The 23968-nt window shown below is 48.1% G+C and overlaps 1 protein-coding gene across 1 annotated transcript; it reads right to left on the bottom strand.

Moving 5' to 3' along the window:
- Positions 1-9070: 9070 nt before the first annotated feature.
- FUNDC2 (FUN14 domain containing 2) lies at positions 9071-23522 on the bottom strand. Its single transcript, XM_060249438.1, has 5 exons — positions 23389-23522; positions 15837-15984; positions 13889-13964; positions 10907-11044; positions 9071-9292 (listed from the first exon to the last, which is right to left on the bottom strand). The coding sequence occupies exons 1-5, from the start codon at positions 23393-23395 to the stop codon at positions 9215-9217; spliced, it is 447 nt and encodes a 148-aa protein (XP_060105421.1). The 5' UTR covers positions 23396-23522; the 3' UTR covers positions 9071-9214.
- Between the last annotated feature and the right edge of the window lie 446 nt (positions 23523-23968).

The raw sequence follows: 23968 nt of genomic DNA, 5'->3' as shown, positions 1-23968 counted from the left end.
CAGCTTTACCACTCTGCGCCACGGGGCTCCTCCCAAAAGGTTACAAGGCGTCTAATATCAGCTTTTGTGAGAAATCTTGAGGTAAAGTAGTAAGCCGTATTTCCCAGCATTTTCTTTTTCAGAGTTCTTTAACGCAGGGAGTCCCCCTTCTTCCTTCTCCCCACCTGGAGGTTGGCAACACTAGATGTGAACCTAGCCTAAATCGGGCATTTTCTTTACTGCTCTCTCAGTGTCTTACTGGGAATGTAGAAAATGCTCTGAACACGCTGAACCTGCTCTGTACAAGCATAGACAGCTTCAAGAGGGGATTGGATAAACATATGGAGCAGAGGTCCATCAGTGGTATTAGCCACAGTGTATTGTTGGAACTCTCTGTCTGGGGCAGTGATGCTCTGTATTCTTGGTGCTTGGGAAGGGGGGAGTACAGTGCGAGGACTTCTAGTGTCCTGCCCCCACTGATGGACCTCCTGATGGCACCTGGGTTTTTTGGCCACTGTGTGACACAGAATGGTGGACTGGATGGGCCACTGGCCTGATCCAACATGGCTTCTCTTATGTTCTTAAATATTGCACTGCGTTTTCTCCAACAAACAGCCAGTTGGTCGGATATTGCAAAATTCAGGAGGAACGAATCCATGGATGCTCGTAGGAAGCTGCCTTTCCTCCCAACTGACTGTAAGCCCTTATCAGTCACTGCAGTTTGAGAATACCAGTTATTACAACCAGTATTTCAGCAGCTGCTTGTGCCTAGCCTGGGGCTCCAGCTAGAGCAATTCTCTGCCTTCCTCAGACAAGTTTATCAGCTTAAGCGGATGAACAATGGGAGGAAAGTTTTTTTGGCAGACAGCTGGGCTGCTGTGACTAAGTTGCTGCCGCTCACAGTCCCAAGAATGTGATAACACATTCTAGGGTACGTGGCTGATTACAGTAGCCGCCTCAAATTATACCGGGATCCTGCATCAGGGCCAGTTTGAGAGCCAGTATGGTGCAGTGGTTAAGTGTGTGGACTCTTATCTGGAAGAACCGGGTTTGATTCCCCTCTCTTCCACTTGCAGCTGCTGGAATGGCCTTGGGTCAGCCATAGCTCTCGTGGGAGTTGTCCTTGAAAGGGCAGCTGCTGTAAGAGCTCTCTTGGCTCCACCCACCTCACAAGGTGTCTGTTACGGGGGGGGGGGGAGGCGGAGGTAAAGGAGACTGTGACTGCTCTGAGATTCAGAGTATAGGGTGGGATATAAATCCAATACCATCTTTTTCTGAGATTCAGAGTATAGGGAGGGATATAAATTCAATATCTTCTTTTTTCTTCTTTCTTCTGACCCATTAACACAGAAGTTCTTAGGGATCAGAACATTCGAAAACCACTGTTCTGAGAGATCCATTAGGAAAGCCCACAAGCTGCAGCAGCTGAAATAGATGAATGTAAGCTTTGAGTTGGCACGCTGCCCAGTGCAAAGGCCTGGATCCAGGAGCTCCAAAACTTGCCAGTAACACAGACCTCTGTCGCTCTGGCACAAAACGATACATATTGGAAAGCCACTGCCAGTAAGAGTAGCAAATTCTGGGCTTGGCGGTCTGACTCAGTTTAGCAAAAAGCCTCTCGAAGTGAAAGAGAAGCTTAGTGTTAACACAGCCCTATTACATTTTCTTCCTTGGGAGTTTTTCTCCATACCCTGCATCTATTCTTGTTATTTAAAATCAATATGCCTGCTGGTTTATAGAGTACAAGACGACAAGGGGAAATGGAGGCTGGGATAAACAGAGGAAAGAATGTCTTAATTTCATTTCAGCTCAGCTTAGCTTCAGCATGGGGGGCCATGGGCACAAGGCCCTGCAAAAGGAAAGAAGCAAGAGTAAAGTCCTGCGGGTGATACAGGGTGGTGGCCTTCTACCCATGGATTGGGACACTCGGAGGCTGCAGAGCAGGGGTGGCCAAATGGCAGATCAAGAGCCACATGTGGCTCTTTCACACAAATTGTGTGATTCTCAAGCCCCCACTTTCCCATTGGCTGGCTTGGAGATGGCATTTGTCTCTTTAAATCACTGTTCCAAACCAAGTTAGCTGGCAGCTTGGCAAATGAATTTAAAGTTGCTTTCTTTCCATGTCCCTCCTCCAATCTATTTGTTTCCTTCTCACCTTGAGGTTCTCAAACATCTGACATTTATTCTTTGTGGCTCTTACATTAAGCAAGTTTGGCCACCCCTGCTGGAAGAGCTCCACTTGCTGGATCCTGTTCCCACTATTGCCACCTGTGTGTGTGTGGGGGGCTGCCTTTCGGAAGGATTTACTCCTGTTGGAGAGCCAGTCTGGTGGAGTGGTTAGAGTTGGACTAGGATCTGGGAGATCCAGGTTTGAATCTCCACTCTGCCATGGAAGCTCTTAACCTAACCGACCAAATTGATTCATCATGTGGATAAAGTAGAGGACCAGAGGATGACGCAAGATGCTTTTGGGCCCACACTGAATGGGATATAAATGAATAGTGTGCATGTACAGGGCTGCAGCAGTTCCCGCTTTTCTGTTTTTTGGCAACACTTTTCTGTGTTTGTTCATGTGCACACAAGGAGGCCGCAGCAGAAGAGGGTCGCTTTGTGGTGGCAAGGATTCCTTTCCCCTGGCTCTGAGCTTTCTGCTTCTTCCTCAGTAGAGTATACCTTTTGGTACCCAGTTTTGTTTCTCCTGTTCCCAGTCATCTTGGTAGGCCAGCCTTGATGCCAATGGGGGTTGTATCTCTGGTTCATGTGCTCGCCGTGCAGTCCCTGGTCTGGAAAGAAGACTACTGTTTTAGTTCCAGGTTTCCGCAGCACTATGGCAAAAAGGCATCTGACAGCAGGAGCAATTCAGGCAGCCAAGAGAGGTAGGCCAGCAACACGGAAGGCCATACCAAACTAGGCTGTATTGGGTTATGCGATCAGAAAGATTGGGAAGGAGGGTGTAAGAAAGAAGGCTATGAATGGCTGCAAGTAAGGAAGAGGAGTTTCTGCTGGGTGCGAGACTAGGAAAAAATAGCCTGTGGACAAACTGAAGGAGAAAAATCATGAAGAAGAAGAAAGAAGATATTGGATTTATATCCCGCCCTCCACTCCGAATCTCAGCATCTCAGAGCGCCTCACAATCTCCTTTATCTTCCTCCCCCACAACAGACACCCTGTGAGGTGGGTGGGGCTGAGAGGGCTCTCACAGCAGCTGCCCTTTCAAGGACAACCTCTGCCAGAGCTATGGCTGACCCAAGGCCATTCCAGCAGCTGCAAGTGGAGGAGTTGGGAATCTAACTCGGTTCTCCCAGATAAGAGTCTGCACACTTAACTGCTACACCAAACTGGCTCTCATAGAGATAAACGGATGATATCTCTTTAACCAAATAGGGAATCCAACTAGAAATAAACAACATGCGTTCTCAAGTTACCAGACCAGATAACTGCCACTAGTCATTTGTGCAGTGTGACCAGGCCTCGTGTCGTGCTCCTGTCGGGCTTAATCATGCCGAATACCAGGAGTAAGCCAGCAACGTGACAACCAGAAATACAGCAATGACAGTTTATTTTAAACTTGCACTTCAAACAGACATTTAAATATCATATAAAAACATGTCAAAAACCTTTATGCATTTCTAAACCCAGGGTTTTTTTGGTGGAACTAACGGGTCTGGCACCCTCCCTCCCTCCCTTCATTTCTTGTATTTCCCTTTGGGACCATGCTTTCCAAAGCCTTGGTCTTTGCAGGGGGAGAGAAGACAGCCCGTTTGTTCTTTTACCAGGAGATCCTCATGGGCCAGGTGAGCCCCATCTTGTCGGATCTCAGAAGCTGAGGAGGGTGGGCCCTTGTCAGTCCTCGGATGGGAGACCACCAGGGGATTCCAGGGTCGCCATAGCCAACCACCGCGGAAGGTCTGTTGCCTTGAAAATTCCAGTAAGGTCATCGAAGCCACAACTTGACAGCACTTTAAATCCTCACACTTCACATAACCTTTCCTGTTTTCCAAAGGGGACTCCGGAGAGTTTGTCACAGCTCCCCCTTGTGGCTACTGACCCAGTGGCTATTTTCAGCCTCTCACTAAATCCCGACAAAGATTTTTTGGGTAAATGAGATTAGTGAACCTGGGATGGACTGAGGGTGGCAGCCTCTTGTGCAGAGCTATGCCTGCAGGGAGCTTGCTTGTTTCTCTGTCCAAAGCAACGTAGCCGGGGGGGGGGGGGGACCAGCTTCTCGTGGCCCTCTTATACACTCACATGTAGCACAGTTCCCTCGGCAATGCAGGGGGGGGGGGTGTTTGAAGTTTTTTTAACTTGGCAAAATGGGGGTGAGGAAGAGCTCACCTCTTGCAGCAGATCCTGTTAGCTAATGAGCTAAGGAAACATTTTATCCAGGGAACGGAAATGCCTTTAAAGTTTAAGAACCTGGTGAAAAATTATGCTTTGCCAGTCCCAAAATAGACCAGCGCTATACGTAGGGCTTTGGATCAGGCAAAACGCCATTTCTGCTGCACTTCAGGGTAACATTCACCCGTCACACTTAAGACATGCATGAACACAGGATGTTGCCACACAATCAAAAATCGCAATGATATATAGGCAGCAGTGTTCTCTCTACGCTGAGTTAGTGTGAAGTAGCTCATATTTTTTTAGCCTCCAACTCACACGTTTTTGTCTTCGCTCAAGAAAAATGGCTCCAGAGCAAACTAATCGATGCAGTAGCTCACAAAGTAGAATTTTTGCTCACAAGACTCCACAGCTTAGAGCGAGCATTGATAGGGAGGCCCGTGAGCTCAACTACAGGCTAGATTTGTACACATTACTTCCTTAACTGCATTTAAAAGGGACCACTGGGATGCACAGGGAGAGGCTGGTTTTGTTCCACTCAGATGGGACAAAGAATGCAGGAAGGCCCCTTCTCCCAAGGTTGAATCCAAAAGTTAAAAAGCACTCCCTGGACATCATCAAGAGGAATCAGAGGCCATTACAAGCGGCTGGGGAACTAGATTTTTACCGGATCGGATGACAAGGGGGGGGGCGGGGGGACCCAATGATAGATAGATAGATTTATTGTCATTGTTCTCAACAAAAAGAGAGCAACGAAATGAGGTGCTCTTCCACAAAACAAGAGAGAAAAAAGATGGAACCAGTCCTGCTAGAGAAATACTGCTCTGCTGTGAAGAAGGCAACTAAACTAACTCTGCTAGGTGCAAAAAAAAGAGAAAGATCTCTGGGCTCAGCCAAAGGTGGGCTCAAGATACACCCATTTCTTTGGTCTAGAAAAGGCAATCTGCAAGCTTGTGCAACTTGGATTTACCTCAGGACTTCTCTGTGCAGGGAAGGTTTAATCCTAATCTGCCCAATTTCCACCCCGTTTCAATTAAGGGCACTGGGCTCCTTACTCTGTTTGTATTTGAAAGGGGGAGGGGTGTTCTTAAAAAGCAAAACCCCCAAAATTGCTACCAGCAAAGCTTCCTCTCTATTACTCAGAAACAGTCTTCATCAGATTTGTTTCCCCCTAAAGTCTGGCACAAAAAGCAACCTGAAGAAGAGTCCTGGTGGACTCAAAAACTTGCCAACTCCTCTGTGACATTTTAGTAGGCCTCATAAAACATGGTGACCTGTCATTCATTTTTGTATTTGTTATAATGTCTGTTTATTTTATTTTCCCTCCAACCCTTCCTCCAGGGAGCTCAGGGAAGCATATATGGTTCTCACACTGCCTCCTTCTATCCTCACATAAAATCTGTCTGTGAGTTAGGTTAGGCTAAGAAAGAGAATTATTGGCTTAAGGTCATTCAAGAAGTTTCAGGTTGTGCTGGGATTCGAACCCTGGTCTCCCTAACCTAACCACTCTACAGCACACTGGTTCTTACAGTTCAACATGGATTACCTGCGGCTTTTTGTCCAGGTGATCTCACTTTCTGAGGCAATCACAATGGCTGCCAAATGAGGAAAATGGCCGCCACTATCACAAGTCTGACACAACCAGCAGTAAGGCAGGCAGCAGAGCAAAATGGCCAGGAGACCATGCAGTGGAATTCTAGGCAACTGATGCTAGATATGCCCTGACCAGGATCCCAGCTCAATTTAAGCAGGTGTCACGGCTGGCTCCAGGTTTCCAAACCGAGAACTGCCTTTAAAAAGTAATGCAGAGCCCATTCAGGCTCAGAATGCCACCTCAGGGGGAGGTAGGCCTCCTGCCTCCCCCTCCCCCCATTTTCTGCAGTAAAACAGTGCAGGAGGGGGAGTTATTTCCCTGTTGGTGCTGCTCCATGCTGCTCTGCTCTGTGAAGCAGCAAAACAGGGAAATGACTTCCCTCCCATGCTGTTTTGGCACAGAAAATGGCTAACAGGAGGCAGGGGCAGCAGCAGCCCTCAGGGTTCTCATCCTTGAACTCTGACTGCTGGTTCATGGGGCAAAGAGAAAGGCTGTGAGCCAAACATTCAGTTAAAACCGAAGTCCCTAATGAGACCGATCTTTAGTTAGCCCACATGGACCCTTCTGCTTGAGTGCTGGGAGACTGGGCTGGTAGCAGCTTCCTGAACCGAGGCTGAGCATTCCTACTGCTTTGCAAATGCAACAAAAAGTTGCCCCAAACCCTCTGAACAGCAACTTTTCACCAAGGCAAACACAGTTGGGGGAAGAGCACAGGGCCAAGGAAGGAGCAGAGATTGGATGTTTCTCCTAGAATGTGCCCGTTTTTTTTGTCCCTTGCCTCTGATCAGAGGCCCAAACACCCCACAGTGTTGTGGTTGTTGGGAGCATGCAGGGTTTGCAACAAGAACGGCTTGAACAGGCAGGCTCAGTTCCCCGGGGTTACCCCAGGAAACTGTCTTATATCGAATCAGACCCTTGGCCAATCAGTCAGTAACGTCTGCTCAGAATGGCAGTGGCTCTCCAACGTCTCAGGCAGTGGTCCTTCACATCACCTACTGCCAGATCTTTTAACTGGAGATGCCAAGGATCAAAACTGGGACCTTCGGCATGCTGAGTGGATGCTCTCCCACCGAACCACAGCCCCTCCCAGTCTGTCCGTTTCTATTCGAAGGCACAGACAGGACTAGCTCCCTGCCTTTTGTAATGAATGAATCATACTCAGTATTGATGTAGCAGTCTCAAAGGATTCCAAGAGCCTCATGGGCAGTATTTACAGCCACCTTGCCAGGCAGATCAGTGTTATTGTTGGGTGAACCTTGAAGGATGAGTCTCTGATTGACGCAGGGGATTTCTGGTTCTGTAGGACAATCTCTTTGCTACTAATCTATGCCAGGGTTTAGCCAAATGCTTTTGCAGAAGCAGACTTCTCACGCAGATGGAAGAGTGGGAAGGACAGAAGCAAAAGCCCCAACAGCTTTCTGCAAGGATGACTACCCAACAGGCAATTAATGAAGCAGCAGATGCGTTTCCTTCAGCATAGCCCAGCAATTGCTCTTTTGGGCTTCAAGAGTAGAAGAAGACAACTGCAGATTTATACCCCGCCCTTCTCTCTGAGCAGCTTACAATCTCCTATATCTTCTCCCTCCACAACAGACACTCTGTGAGGTGGGTGGAGCTGAGAGGGCTCTCAAAGCAGCTGCCCTTTCAAGGACAACCTCTGCCAGAGCTATGGCTGACCCAAGGCCATTCCAACAGCTGCAAGAGGAGTGGGGAATCAAACCCTGTGAGGTGGGTGGGGCTGAGAAAGCTCTGACAGAAGCTACCCTTTCAAGGACAGCTCTGCAAGAGCTATGGCTGACCCAAGGCCATTCCAGCAGCAGAAAGTGGAGGATTGGGGGAATCAAATCTGATTCTCCCAGATAAGAGTCCGCACACTTAACCACTACACCAAACTGGCTCTCCAATGTCACCTCTAAGCTGAGTTAATGTGAGCTAGCTCACAGCTTTTGGGCCTCCCGCTCACACATTTTTGTCTTAGCTCAGGAAGGATGGCCCCAGAGCAAACTAATTCATGCAGTAACTCACCACTTTAATGCCAGTAGCTCACAAAGTAGAATTTTTGCCCGCAAGACCCCACAACTTAGAGGGAGCACTGGTTACATCTCTTCCCACCTCCCTCAACAGACTGCCACCTAAAGCAACAACAGATCCTACAGAGCTCCCGCTCTCTGCACACCCCAGGTAGCTAGAGCTCCACGTGAGAAGAGGTTCCAGCCAAACAACACGCACCACCGCTCCCCATCACTGCAACAGCTACCGCTGAGCAGACCCAGATTCTCGCAACTGGAGCTCCATACAAGAAGAGGATCCAGCAGCTCAACACACACTGCTCCCCATCACTGCAACTGTTGCTTATAACCTGAGAAGACCCAGATTCTCCAAGCTCCCGCTACCTGCACATTCCAGATAGCCAGCTGGAGATCCTCACAAGATGAAGCTCTGGCAGCACAATGCATAACTGCAGCAACAGCGGCTACCTAGCGAAAGAACCGAGATGCTCCCAAAGAGCTTGCTGGTTCCAGCCATTCAAATCGAAGTCTAGCTTGAACTATCCATACTACAGGCCGGTGACAGTGAAGCATACAAGAAGCATTTCCTTGGAACAATGAAATTCTGAAGTCGTGCAGGGTTTCCTTGGCAGAGGTTCCCACGTGCCAGGCGGAGTTTCCACATGAAGTTCCAGCTCTGCAGCTTCAGCAAAAAGTATATAAATAACAGCCCAGGAGATGCCAGAGAGGATAGGTTTGTATACGGTGTCCTAGCAAAGCCAGGGCTTGAGAAAGAGCATGCCCAACGTAGGACACGCCAGTCCTAGGCACCAGTTATTTTGGGACATGCCCTGGCACAGCCTCTCCGCGCTGTGCCAAGTCGGAGCCTTTATGATCTTCCCAGCTGGAAGCAGAGGCTGTACCACGGCTACTCAAGAGGGAACACAAAATAGCCAAGTTGGTGCAGACAAGGAGAGGGGGGAGCTTCTGTCCCGGCAATGGGGTTATAGCCCCTTTGCCTAGGTCATCCGGTTGAAAAAAAATTAAATGAAGGGGGAATTCTACAGAGCTTGCAAGAGGAAGGGGGTACAGAACTCAGCCCTGCAGCAGCCAAGCCCACCTCCCCCAGCCAATCTCCAGCGCGTCAAATAAAAATGGGAGGAGCACAGGAGACCATGGCAACATTTCTGGAGCCCATGATTCACGTACAAAGTGGAGGTCTGGAGGAGCAACGTTCCAGGTCTGCCGATGGAGTGGTCCAGCGGCTACAGAGCGGGAGACAGCAGTGCAGGGAGTTTCCAGATCCAGGTGTCTCCTATGAGGCCATGCCGAGAAGAAACCCTCCGACAAACCCACCCGTCAGGATAACGTTCTTCTTCAGAAAAGAGATCACCTGGACAGAAAGAAAGAAGAAAGAAAGATGATGATATTGGATTTGTATCCCACCCTATCAATTTCGGAGTGGTCACAATCTCCATTACCTTCCCCCCCTCCACCACAGCAGACACCCTGTCAGGTGGGAGGGGCTGAGAGAGTTCTTCCAGAAGCTGCCCTTTCAAGGACAGATTTGTGAGAGCTCTGGCTGACCCAAGGCCATTCCAGCAGCTGCCAGTGGAGGAGTGGGGACTCAAACCTGGTTCTCCCAGATAAGAGTCCGCACACTTAAGCGCTACACCAAACTGGCTCAGATGGGAGATGCTCAGGCTCTTGCGGTTTCCACAATAAAAATTCAGCCATGACAAAATGCAGCATCCCCTTGAAGGAACAAGGAAAGGCATCCGTTAACTAGTACGGTGTAGTAGTTAGGCTGGGATCTGGGAGACACGAGCTTAGATCCCTCTTCTAATACGGGAGCAGGCTGTGTAGCTTTGGGCCACACACTCTCGCTCTCCCGGCCCTACCTCACTGGGTTGTTGCTGAGAGCATAAAATGGAGGAAGGGAGAACAATGCCGAACACTGCTTTGGCTCCCCAGTGAGGAGAAAAGCAAAGTGTAGACACAAATAGAAAAGATATTAGATTTATATCCCACCCTTCACTCTGAATCTCAGAGTGGCTCACAGTCTCCTTTACCTTCCTCCTCCTCCATAACAGACACCCTGTGAGGCAGATGGGGCTGAGAGAGCTCTCAAAGAAGTTGCCCTTTCAAGGACAACTCTGCAAGAGCTATGGCTGACCCAAGGCCATTTCAGCAGCTGCAGGAGTGGAGAATCCCAGATGAGAGTCAGCGCACTTAACCACTACACCAAACTGGCTCTCCCCAGCATGACAATTTGGGCAAGGATGAACTAGACAAATATGGCCGGTGCTGACACCCAACAATGTTGGACAGATGCCCCGAAGTAGTTCAACGGTCCACTGAACCAAACCAAACCCTAATTTGCTTATCTGCCTAATTAAGGATGACCGGCAGGGAAGAAGAAAGTCAACATGGCGTAGTGGTGAAGACTGTCAAACCAGACCCAGCAAGACTTGGGTTCAAATCTTCCCTCAGTCACCAAGTTCAGAGAATGACCACAGGCCAGTAATTCGGCCCCAGCCTAACCTACTTCACAGGGTTTTTCCAAGGATAAATTAAGAGAATTTGTGAGTTCAATTAATAAAAGGCAGGATAAAATGCGTGTGTGTGGTGGGTTTCTTGCCAAGGAAAGACCTGCGGCAGTCCTGAACAAGGACTTCTCTTGGATTTGACAATTCCCTGGCTCTCCCAGTCCCAAGCAGGCAGAAAGCAAAGGAAAACTACAGTGCCCCTGCTGGCCCTCCATAAGTGACCAGTGGCCTATGCTCCATTTGACAACTCTGAAGCTGCACAGGCCAGTTCTAAAACACCAGCCCAAGCCTTTATGCCACATCACAAGTTCACGGCTTCCTTGAAGTGGCCGACAACTTCTCTTCCTGTTCAAGGGTCCTTCAATCCACCCAGCAGCTTCTGTGCTTCTCCCCACAGCGATCACTGGCATGCCCAATGGTTTCCCCCAGGCGAGGGCCAGGGACTTTGATGGGCTCACCTCATCTACTTGGGACTTGACCTCTGGTGCCAGCTGGTTGGTGGTGGTGCCGTGGAACTTCAGCTGCTCCTTGGCTTTGCTCACGTCCCGCTCCACCATCTGCCAGTCGACTTTGATGTATCCTGTGTGGTTCGCAATCTGGGTCAAGAGAAGAGCGGATGAAAAGCCCTGCACGACTCTGGGCCTTCCTGATGCGCCGGCTCACTCCCGCCTGCCAGTGGTTTCACAGCAGCTCACGCAAAACCAAGAGAGGTCACTGCAGAGCTAGTTTAAGTGTCTGGGAAACTCAGGTTCAAATCCCATAAAGGTTCTTGGGTGACCTTTGGCCAGTCGCCATCTGCCTAACCTGCTTCAAAGGTACTTGTGAAGACAGAGAACTATATACGCTTCTCTGATCTTCTTGAAGGGCAGGGCAGGATAAAATATACTCAAGAAAAAAATCAACAGGCCACAACACAGAAGGAACCAGCAAATGAAAGACACTGAATCAGGAGACCAAGAACTTGACCAATGGTTGGCTACTCAGGAGACAGTCTACCTTTCTAGGAGGGATAATCTAAACATGAAGGGACATTAGGAAGACCCCAAGAGATATATCAGGGGTGGCCAAACTGTGGCTCAGGAGCCACATGTGGCTCATTCACAGATATTGTGTGGCTCTCAAAGACCCCACTGCCCCATCAGCTGGCTTGGAGAAGGAGTTCGCCTCTTTAAATCACTTCTCCAAGCCAAGCCAGCCAATGGCTTGGAGAATAAATTTAAAGTTAAAGTTGCTTTCTTTTCATCTCTCCCTCATCTATTTTCCTTCCTTCCCTCCCTCAAATATTTGATGTTCATGTCTTGTGGCTCACAAACAGCTGACACTTCTTCTATGTGGCTCTTACCTTAAGCAAGTTTGGCCACCTCTGAGATATATGGTGTGGTCAGTCTTCTAACAAAGGGAGTTTTGTGTCTGCCTGTAGGCTGAGCTTAAAACAGGGGTGCTGTTCCTAGGAGCGGGATCCTGAAGAGCAGTGCAAAGGTTAGTTTTGCTCTTAGGGATCAAGCATAATCGTTGATGCTGTGTCAACTGCACGGGCAACTATAGAGCTTGTACTACATGCAGCAGTGTGAAATGAGGAGAGCATGCTCCATGCCTTTAACAGATCTGCTCTAGGCTGAGGCCAACAGATAAAGCCCCCCCACCCTCACCAGCAGCAGCTGCTCCAAACACTGGAAGGTATTGGCTGTAGCATCAATTTATATGTCAGCTCATCAGAACCCTGCTCGAATTCACTCACAAAATAAAGTTAAAAAAAATTAATTTAAAAAATTTAAAAATCCAGAACATTTGTAACACAATTTGACGAAGTGCTGCACTAGTCTACGCCCGATCAATAGGCTTATAACTGGAGTAATTCTATATGGGACTGCTGCTACCCAAATGATGCTTTTAACAGTCTTCCAGCTAGGAGCAGATTGTAAAAATAATTAAAGAAATCAACTCCTAGATTAAAACCCGGGTAAAAAAAATGTTTTGGCCTGGAGTCTAAGTAGAGTAGGGATTTGTTACACAGCCTTTAAAATCCCAGAGTGGTAGCACCCGACAACAAAAGGCAGAACAGAGGAATGAGACTCAGAAATGCGTTCCATACAAACTGGTGGGCTGATGCAGCCATTTCCAAAGACAGATGAGCATATGAAGTTACCAAGTCAGACTGGGACCGATTCCCCACTAGCCTTATGCCGCTCTCACTTCTTCGTGGGGCTTCGGTTGGATTTCACACTATCTGCCCTGGGGCTGCAACTCGCCCCGCCTCTTTTATGCAGCAAACAAGATCCTCTAAAAACCAGTTCCTGTTTGCTGTGGGAAACAGGTGAAGTGAGTTGCAGCCCCGGGACGGATAGTGTGAGATCCGAAGGAAGCCCCATGAAAACGAGGATTGTGAGAGTGGCATAAGGCTAGTGGGGAATCGGTCTGGCACCTAACTTAGACAGCTGGCAGCATCTCTCCAGGATCTCACAGGTCTTCTTCAGCCCTAGCCACCAAATGTGGTCGTCATCAGCTGCCCAGCTCTGAGTGCCCCAAAGTGGCTCGCCTGGCACCCAGTCTGCATTCCTTCCGGTGCCAGAAAATGCTGTTATTCTTTCAAGACTCTTTTTTAATTCTCTCAGACTTGAAGCTGGCTTTAGCTATGTTGTCCTGTTACTGCTGCATTTAGGCCATAGATTTAGTGGCTAATTACATGCTGTTTCTGGGATTAATCACTTGTATTCTCCCTTCTTGCCCAATTATGGCTCCTAAAAGTGGCAAACAATTAAAAGGACAATAAAAACCAACGTTTAAAAAACATTACATATGTATACACAGGGGTGGAATTCTAGCAGGAGCTCCTTTGGATATTAGGCCACACACCCCTGATGTAGCCATTCCTCCCAGAGCTTACAAAAAAGAGCCTTGTAAACTCTTGGAGGATTGGCTACATCAGGGGTGTGTGGCCTAATATGCAAAGGAGTTCCTGCTAGAATTCCACCCCTGTGTATATGTACTGTATATAGTTAGGCTTTTATTATTTGATTATTTCTGATTATTACACAGCAGAGCAGAATGCTAGTATCTTAAGACAAATAATCATCAATAAATACTTGGGAAGGGATCCTTTTAAGCTGGAAATGCCAGGGATTGTACCTGCTCTCTTTTGCATGTCAACGATGCACTCTATCACTGAGCTACAACCCTTTTACCCAAGATGTTGCACACTTCAAAAACACAGAGTGCTCAAGCTTTAATCTGCTCTACAGGCAACCCCCAAAGAAGAATGAGGCCCAGGCTGGGGCCGCCTTGCAGACGCTGCCCAAACTGGTTAGCAACAGCCTATGAAATAGTCACTGGAGTGAAAACACAACCACCACTCATGACAGCTGGTATCTGGCTGCCCTCAGAGAGCCCAGAACCCGCCACCGTTGCCGGCCGCACCCAAGCCCCGAGAAGGTGATACCAACCTGAAGCAGGAAGAAGCCACCACCCACGGCAGTTGCAGCCAGTTTCCCAACCTTCTGAAAGATGAAGCCAGTGCACCTGGAAATCAAACAAGGAGACTGCAGGTTCAGAATACCACAGCTCAACTGTTACCACGAGCTGGACACAGCATGCATCCTACTCCCAATCTGCAGACCCTCCACTAGTTATCCATTTGCTACTGAGTTCAGTTTAAGATATTGGAAATGACATATAAAGCCATTTTGGTGTAGTAGTGGCTAAGTGTGAGGACTCTTATCTGGGAGAACCAGGTTTGGTTCCCCACTCCTTCACTTGCAACTGCTGGAATGGCCTTGGGTCAGCCATAGCTCTGGCAGGAGTTGTCCTTGAAAGGGCAGCTGCTGTAAGAGCTCTCTCAGCCCCACCTATCTCACAGGGTGTCTGTTGGGCAGGGGGGGAGGTAAAGGCGATTGCTCTGAGACTCTGAGATTCAGAGTATAGGGCAAGATATAAATCCAATATCATCATCATCTTCTTCTTCTTGGTCTTGGCCACTCCTATTTATGGGACTCTCTCTCCTTATACTCCACCACGACAACTCCATTGATGTCACCAGGAGTTTCTGCACATAGGCAAACTCAACAATGTGCTTCTCTGTTGATTACATATTAATTTTGGTGATTAACACGTGGAATTCACTGCCACATGAGGTGGTGGCAGCTACAAGCATAAACAGCTTCAAGAGTGGAATGGATAAGCATATGGAGGTCCATCAGTGGCTATTAGCCACAGCGTATTGTTGGAACTCTCTGTCTGGGGCAGTGATGCTCTGTATTCTTGGTGCTTGGGAGGGGCACAGTGGGAGAGCTTCTAGTGTCCTGGCCCCACTGGTGGACCTCCTGATGGCACCTGGGTTCTTTGGCCACTGTGTGACACAAAGTGTTGGACTGGAGGGGCCATTGGCCTGATCCAACATGGCTTCTCTTATGTTGTGGCTCCCACCATGTGGAATAGCCTGCCTGAGGAGCTCAGGAAAGCTCTCACTCGCCTGGCCTTCCGCAAACTATGCAAAGGTGAACTATTCAAAAGCGTTCTTCTGCGCAGGCAATAAGGCTGTACCGCACAAAACGGCTTCACAGACTTACCTGGATAAATGATTAGGATTTGTGGTCTTTACTGCTGCATACAGTGTACTAGAAGCAGGATCCTATCATGTAATTTCTGTATCGCTTAATGTGTCGTGTTGAATTAAATACTTATGCTATGCTTCTGCCCCTCTCTGGTGGTTCCAGACTTCTAATATCCTAAAGCAGGGGCAGCCAAACTCGCTTAATGCACGAGCCACATAAAATGAACATCAGATGTTTGAGAACCACAAGGAAGGGAGGGAGGGAGGACTTGGCTTGGAGAAGGGATTCAAAGAGACAGATGCCTTCTCCAAGCCAGCTGACAGGGTATTGGGGGCTTCAAGAGCCACACAATCGATGTTCCCTCTAAGCTGCAGAGTCCTGTGAGCAAAAATTCTACTTTGTGAGCTACAAGCATTAAAGTTGTGAGCTACTGCATAAATTAGTGTGCTCTGGGGTCATCCTTCCTGAGCTAAGATAAAAATCTGTGAGCTGGAGGCTAAAAATCTGTGAGCTAGCTCACGCTAACTCAGCTTAGAGAGAACCCTGCATACAATATGTGTGAAAGAGCTACAGTTTGGCCACCCCTGTCCTAAAGCATTAGTTACTGAATGTCCAACATTGCTGCCATTGCTGACTGCACTGACTCACTATGTATAAGCCGCTTCAGAGTCCATGTGAGAAAAGTGGATTGTAAATGTACAACTAAAATAAAAAACAATGCTCACCATCCAGACGCCTTGAAAAAAAAGTTCCATATTGACAAATGGAATCTATGACACTCAGAGGCGCTGGCTGAACTCCCCACCCCCAAGTCCTGCCAATCTGCCCTGTCGCTACTTACCATCCTGTGACGCCTCCTATAGCCAGCTGGGTAGCTACGTTGTACTTTTCCTTGCTCGAACCGGAGCTAGGTCCAAACAGCTTGCGCCACCAGGCCTGGTTCTTTGTGTATTCGGCCAGGTCCAGTGCTTCATCGCTGATCTTCTTTACTGTGCATCGGTGCAAAGAGGCAAGCAGAGATGTTAAAACTATGCTGGTGGTAATAGATTATCATTTATTACAATATTTATACCCCACATTTCCTTTGGGCACAAATTTGAAGCCTTCCTCCAGCTACAGCAGCTGGAATGGCCTTGGGTCAGTCATAGCTATCTCAGGAATTGTCCTTGAAAGGGCAGCTTCTGTGAGGGTTCTCTCGGCCCCTCATAGGGTGTCTGTTGTGGGGGGAGAAGATATAGGAGACTGTAAGCCGCTCTGAGTCTCTGATTCAGAGAGAAGGGTGGGGTATAAATCTGCAGTCTTCTTCTTCTTAAGTGACTCTTTTTTAGAGGAAGGGCCCCTTAAGTTGGAGCAAGGCTACTTGGAGGATAGTTGGATCATCTCCATTAGTTGCAAGATAAGCCAACTAAACATCATTTATATCTGAGACTGCTGCTCTTTAATCACTCCCTATCTGCTCTTCCATCTACCAATTGAATGGAAGATATCTGCACTAGCAGGAAAACTGATTTAGAAATCATTAGTAAGTTCAAAACTATTTACCACCCTTTCTAAAGTCTCAACAAAGACCTGAAATTCCTCTCTCAATACAAGCGCTAATATCTTGCCTCTATCTCTGCCACACCCAGGGGTGGAATTCTAGCAGGAGTTCCTTTGCATATTAGGCCACACACCCCTGCTGTAGCCAATTCTCCAAGAGCGTACAAAAAAAGAGCCTTGTAAGCTCTTGGAGGATTGGCTACATCAGGGGTGTGTGGCCTAATATGTAAAGGCGCTCCTGCTAGAATTCCACCCCTGGTCACACCTCCGTATCTTCCTACTGCATATGTTTATCTTGCGCTAAATGTTATATTAATTCCACTTTGGCTAATAACAGCTGGGGAAACCAACTCTTGATGAACTCTTTCGACATGTCCACCCTCACATCTTTTTTTTTATCATCAAGTCAAAGCTGATTTATAGTTAGTTTATAGTTTTTCTCCCAGTTCAATAGTTTTATTGAAAAATAAATAGTTACAGAATTAACACACACAGTGTACAGAAAAAACAATAAGCAACCAAGTATTGACAATTAATGAAAGGCCAATAATGATAATACAGTATTATGTAAATGCACATCACGGCCAGACGCAAACTCCTTGTCCAACACATAATTCAAGAAGTAAAATGGTAAAGGTAGTCTCCTGTGCAAGCACCAGTTGTTTCCGACTCTGGGGTGACGTCGCATCATGGCATTTTCACGGCAGACATTTTATGGGGTGGTTTGCCATTGCCTTCCACAGTCATCTACATTCCCCCCCCCCCCCCAGCAAGCTGGGTATTCATTTTAGTGACCTCAGAAGAATGGAAGGCTGAGTCAACCTTGAGCCAGCTACCTGAATCCAGCTTCCACCAGGATCAAACTCAGGTCGTGAGCAGAGAGCTCGGACTGCAGTACTACAGCTTAACCACTCTGCGCCACGGGGCAACCATTTATCTAATAATGAATGTGGTCCAGATTTTTTAACTGTAACAATAGTATCAACCAATTTATCTAAAACAAAATACTGCCAAAGCTTAATTTGTCAAGTTGTCAAGTGTGGCGGCTCAACTGCCTTCCACCATGGTACGTGGTACATTTGGCTGCTGTCAGCATCAACATAATTAATTCTTTTAGTGAATCATGAATTTTAAAACCTTTCCATATATTCAAAAGGAGAATATGTGGCTCAAGGGGGAATGCAATACCTGTTATATTTTTATTTCAGTCTATTTTTTTGCTAAAGGATGTAAAAGTAGTACAAAGAATTGAACAGCTAATTAAGAAAGTGTCCCCAACTATCAAAACTGCTTGCCTGGAAAGTTAAAAAACATAACTCGGTGTTCCTTGTCAAGTGCCTTAAGGATTCTCTTGGTAAACAACGCTTTAGTTTATAGTTTTATTTAACATAAGAATGTAAGAGAAGTCATGTTGGATCAGGCCAATGGCCCATCCAGGGCAACACTCTGCGTCACACAGTGGCCATAAATCAGATGCCATCAGGATGTCCACTAGTGAGCCAGGTTCAAGGGTAGCCCCACACAAAACGATTTACAGTAATCCTGTCTGGAAATGACCACTGCGTGAATAACTGTAGCTAAGTCCTGAAGGGTGAAATAGGAACCAATGGCCTGATGGTAAAAAAGGCGAAGATTGTAAAAAGCTGATCTGGCAACCATGTTGACCTGGGTCGCCATAGAAAGTGAGGGATCCAGAGTCCCTCCTCACTCTTGCTGCCAATAGATCCCAGACACCCATGACTCAGGTACAGGGCCTCCGTCTTCGTTGGGTTTAATTTCAGCTGATGCTGCTGTAGCCATCCTGGCACAGCTCCTCACACCTATCTGAGGCAGAGTCCGGCTGTCTGTCCATCAACAGATAGAGCTGAGTGTCAGCATACTGATGACAACTCAGCCCAAACCCCCAGATCAACTGGGCAAGGGGGCCCACTCTCCTCTCCTCCATTTTATCCTCACAACCTTTGGAACCGGGCCTCCCAGACCCTCGGCCAATACTCTTAATCACTACGCTGCAGTGGCTCTTCAGCAAGCCACTCACTCCCAGCCCCCTCTCTGCAATGTGGGATGATACTGACCTACCCTCAGAGTTGTAAAGAATATAAACATAGTCCTCTCAGGTGAGCCTCACAGCCTATTCTAGTTCAACATCCTATTTCCTACAAAGGCTAACCAGATCTTTTCAGAAAGGCACAGACAAAGCATGGTGGCAATAGCCACAGGCAACTGGTATTCAGACGGACCCTGCCTCTAAACCCAGAGATTCCATTTAGCTTTCTGGTGTCAACAAAAGACCAATTCACTGAGCCTTTCAAAGTGTGGGCCAGCATGGCATCTTTGTGCCAGAGACTTCCACAATGTGCTGCTGATTTATCTTAATTTTTCTGTTCTACAGGGTGGTTAATAAAGTGTTGGACTAGGATCCAGGCTTGAATCTCCATTCTGCCATGCTGGGTTAAGTGCACAGACTCTTATCTGGGAGAACCGGGTTTGATTCCCCACTCCTCCATTTGCAGCTGCCGGAATGGCCTTGGGTCAGCCATAGCTCTGGCAGAGGTTGTGCTTGAAAGGACAGCTTCTGTGAGAGTTTTCTCAGCCCCACCTACCTTACAGGGTGTTTGTTGTGGGGGAGGAAGGTAAAGGAGATTGTGAGCTGCTCTGTGACTCTGAGATTCAGAATGGAGAGCGGGATATAAATCCAATATCTTCTTCTTCTTCTCAGCCTAGCCTACCTCTCAGGGTTGTTGTGAGAATAAAATGGAGAGGAGACTGAACTAAGCCACTTTGGGTCCCGACTGTTTTGTTGTCTGTTGTAAGCCGCCCTGAGCCACTCGTGGGAAGGGCGGGATATAAATCCCGGAATAAATAAAAATAAATAAATAAGTAAATAAAGACTGAGCAGAAAAGCAGGGTATAAATAAAGTAAATGCACAAGTCCGATTTAAATAAAAGCATTTCTGAAGCACGCATCAGACAATGTACACATATTGCTCCCTGACAAGACCACCAGTGTGGTAGTGTGGTTGGAACTCTTGAAAGGACTGGGGATTCAAATCTTCCCTCGATTTTCAACCTGACCTACATCGCAGTGTGGTTGCTGAGGAAAATGAACAGCCCGTGTTGTGTAGCGATTATGTCCGACTAGAATCTGGGAGGCCCAGGTTTGAATCCCCACTCCAGCATGGAAGCTCACTGGGTGACAATGGGCCAGTTATTCTCTCAGTTTAACCTCCCTTACAGGGTTGTTGTGAGAACAAAACTGAGGGGAAAAGAACAATGTAAACTGCTTTCAGTACCCTCTGAGAAAGATAGCAGATAAATGAATATATAAATAGGGAAAGGGAGAATTATATACAGTATGTCGCAGAAGTGAGTACACCCCCCTCACATTTTGTAAATATTTAAGTATATCTTTTCATGTGACAACACTGAAGAAATGACACTTGGCTACAATGTAAAGTAGTGAGTCTACAGCTTGTATAACAGTGTAAATGTGCTGTTCCCTCAAAATTACGCAACACACAGCCATTAATGTCTAAACTGCTGGCAACAAAAGTGAGTACACCCCTAAGTGATAATGTCCAAATGGGGCCCAAAGTGTCAATATTTTGTGTGGCCACCATTATTTTCCAGCACTGCCTTTAACCCTCTTGGGCATAGAGTTCACCAGAGCTTCACAGGTTGCCACTGGAGTTCTCTTCCACTCCTCCATGACGATGTCCATAGCTGGTGGATATTAGAGACCTTGTGCACCTCCACTTTCTGTTTCAGGATGCCCCACAGATGCTCAACAGGGTTTAGGTCTAGAGACATGCTTGGCCAATCCATCACCTTTACCCTCAGCTTCTTTAGCAAGGCAGTGGTCGTTTTGGAGGTGTGTTTGGGGTCGTTATCATGTTGGAATACTGCCTTGCAGCCCAGTCTCCAAAGGGAGGGGATCATGCTCTGCTTCAGTATGTCACAGTAGATGTTGGCATTCATGGTTCCCTCAATGAACTGTAGCTCCCCAGTGCCGGCAGAACTCATGCAGCCCTAGACCATGACATTGCTACAGAGGTTGAAGGGGTTGGGGGGTCAGCCTGTCAGCGCACGCTGCATCAAATTGGTCTGCAGGGTTGTCGTCCCAGAAGGAAGCCTCTTCTAAAGATGATGCACAAGAAAGCTGCAAATGGTTTGCTGCAGACGAGCAGACTAAGCACATGGATTTCTGGAACCATGTCCTATGGTCCGATGAGACCAAGATAAACTTATTTGGTTCAGATGGTGTCAAGCGTGTGTGGCAGCAACCAGGTGAGGAGTACAAAGACAAGTGTGTCTTGCCTACAGTCGAACATGGTGGTGGGAATCTCATGGTCTGGGGCTGTTTGAGGTGACAGCACATTTACACTGTTATACAAGCTGTAGACTCACCACTTTACATTGTAGCCAAGTGACATTTCTTCAGTGTTGTCACATGAAAAGATATACTTAAATATTTACAAAATGTGAGGGGGTGTACTCACTTCTGTGACATACTGTATATGTGCCCTGAGTTCCTCAGAGGAAAGGCAGAATAACAACATGACTGAGGAAAGTAGTAGCAGGCCTACAGCCCAAATTCCCTCCCCAAAAACCTGGCAACAAAGTGTCCTTTCCACCACTTCATTCAGCTTTGCCTTGGCATAAAAGGCCACATCAGCACCGCTGTGGAGATGGAACAGGCAGGCTCTGCTTAAGCAGCCGCCTTTGGTTTTAATATCCCATATCATAATTGGTTTGTTTGTCCAAACTATGTTTTTGTTCTTTGCTCTGGAGTCCCCAGCGGGGAGAAAAAACCAAAATACTTCATAGAATAATCAGAACCAAGTGCTTAGGGCGGCCAATTTATTTAATGAAAATATGCATTATGCCAGTATTGGAGTCCTGGAGTAAAGGATGTACTTGTGTGCATGTAACCTATCCTCACCATATCAAAAAGTTAATTATTTAAAAATTAGTGGTGATTAATGAAGTGCAGCCTGATCCTCTACTTGCATACTCAGAAGAAAGTGCCATTACTGGGAACAGTTAGATTCAAATGCAGCAGCACCTTCAAAAACAAGGGGATGAGTTTCCAAGGGTCAATGCTCCCTTCATCAGACACAAGGACTAGAGTTCTGAGTCCTTTTATCTTCATCAGAAAGTGGAAAAGATGCCTTGAAGAACATAAGAGAAGCCATGTTGGATCAGGCCAAAGGCCCATCCAGCCCAATACTCTGTGTCACACAGTGGCCAAAAAAACCCAGGTGCCATCAGGAGGTCCATCAGTGGGGCGAGGACACTAGAAGCCCTCCCCAGGGCCGGCGTGTGGGAGTAGACGGGGTAGGAGGTAGCCTTGGGTGCTACCTCGCCTGGGGGCGCTACAAGGCGTCCCCTTACTCCCCTACACTCTGCGGAGGCTTCCTTGAAAGTCTCCAAAGAGCACCCAGCTCTTTCAGGTTGAAAGTGGCCAAGGGGTGCCTTTCCTTCAGGTTGAAAGTGGCACCTTTCCATGAAGGCGCTGCTCGGCCCCTAGTTCAGGGGGAAAGCAGCAGCGTGGCAGCACTCTCATGTTCCGCCTGCCATTCTCTAGTCACCCTTATATGACGTCACATTTAGTGATGCCATTGTGGCACATGCGCTAAGCGCACATGAAAGAAAAGAGCTGGAGGGGGGCGCAGCACGGAGGTCTGCTTCCAGTGGCAGAACCCTTAGTGCCGGCCCTGGCCCTCCCACTGTGCCCTCTCCCAAAGCACCAAGTATACAGACCATCACTGCCCCAGACAGAGAGTTCCAATAATACGCTGTGGCTAACAGCCACTGATGGACCTCTGCTCCATATGCTTATCCATAGGGGACTCTTGAAGCTGTCTATGCTTGTAGCCGCTGCCACCTCCTGCGGCACTGAATTCCACGAGTTAATCACCTTGCCGGTGAAGTACTTCCTTTTATCTATTCTACCCTGACTGCTCAGCAATTTCATTGAGTGCCCACAAGCTCTTGTATTGTGAGAAAGGGAGAAAAGGACTTCTTTCTCTATCCCAAGCATAATCTTGTAAACCTCTATCATGTCACGCTTCAAGTGGGCAGCCCTGTTGATTTGAAACAACAGGACAAAGTGTGAGTCCAGTGGACTCTTTAAGACCAACGAAAATTTATTCAAGTTTACTATTATTTCGTTTATTATTACATTTCTGAAAAGGTGTAAATGCAAAAGGAAGCTTATATCCAAAGTTTAAACTTGTTGGGTCTTAAAGGTGCACCGGGACTCAAACTCTGTTGTAAAGAACCCTTGCGAAGGATGCAAACTGACAAGGTATGTCAGTAATCAGCTTGATCAGAGCAAAAAAGAAAATACTGGGAGGGGGGAACGCCAATTTCAATTGCATGAAACAGAACTTTCTTCCAAGTAAGGATTTACAGGGGGGCTGTATCCTGCATTCCTACGCACACTTACACGGACGCGCCCTATTTTCCAGCAGACATACCTACGCAGCGTGCCGCTATTAACTAAGCGGGCGGGTTTATTTTTAAAGGGAGGAGAGCAAGGCCTTGGGGGCGGGGCTGCCTGCCAGCCCACAGCAGGCGAATCGGATGACATCACGTGCCCGCGAGGGGATTATTCCCCGCCCCAGGGCTTTTTTGTAGCACGAACTCCTTTGCATATTAGGCCGCACCCTCCCCCATGTAGCCAATCCTCCTGGAGCTTACAGTAGGCCCTGTAGGAAGCGCCCTGAAAGCTCTTGGAGGATTGGCTACCTCAGGGGTATGTGGCCTAATATGCAAAGGAGCTCCAGCTAAAAAAAAAGCCCTGCCCCGCCCCCCCTGGGGAAAACAGGGGACAGAGCCGCGCCCCTCACCTGGCATGTTGCTGCCCCTGCGCCGCTTCTGCTGCACCCGCGCGTGCTGCTCGCGCTTGGCCTCCTGCTCCTGGCGGATGAGGGTGCTGCACGACTGGGTCTCCGCCGCGCCTGACGTCGGCCCCTCTGGCTCCTCCTCCTCCCCCTCCATGGAGCTGGCCGCCCTCCCTTACCCTGCGCGCGTGCGCGTTCGTCCCAGAACGTTCAAGCGTTGGGCGGGGGGGGGGACTCGGAGGGAGGCACGCGAGGCCACGCCTCCTCCTCCGCCCGGCGAAGTGCCGCCAAGCGCCCGCCTCCTCTCCCGAGGGCCCGTGACGTGGCGCTGGGGGCGTGGCAGCGCTTGATTGTTGATCGCCATGGCAACCGCTGAGAGGGGGGGGGAAAGAGGCCCAGACCGCGAGACGTCGCCGCCCTAATTCCCCGGCAGGCGAGAGGAGGCGGGATGGTTTGGAAAGGCGCCGGGGCTCTATGAATACGAGTACAAGTCATGAGTCATCCGAATGGTGCTTTTAAGTAGCAGATCTGTCATATGCGTAGTCGTGAAACAGGACTTGATCGGGGGCCCGGGCAAAAAAAGTGC

This window comes from Heteronotia binoei, chromosome 11 (assembly GCF_032191835.1).
Source record: "Heteronotia binoei isolate CCM8104 ecotype False Entrance Well chromosome 11, APGP_CSIRO_Hbin_v1, whole genome shotgun sequence".
Classification (NCBI taxonomy): Eukaryota; Metazoa; Chordata; class Lepidosauria; order Squamata; family Gekkonidae; genus Heteronotia; species Heteronotia binoei.
The sequence above is the reverse complement of the archived record's forward strand: the minus strand, read 5'-3'. Positions and strand labels throughout refer to the sequence as shown.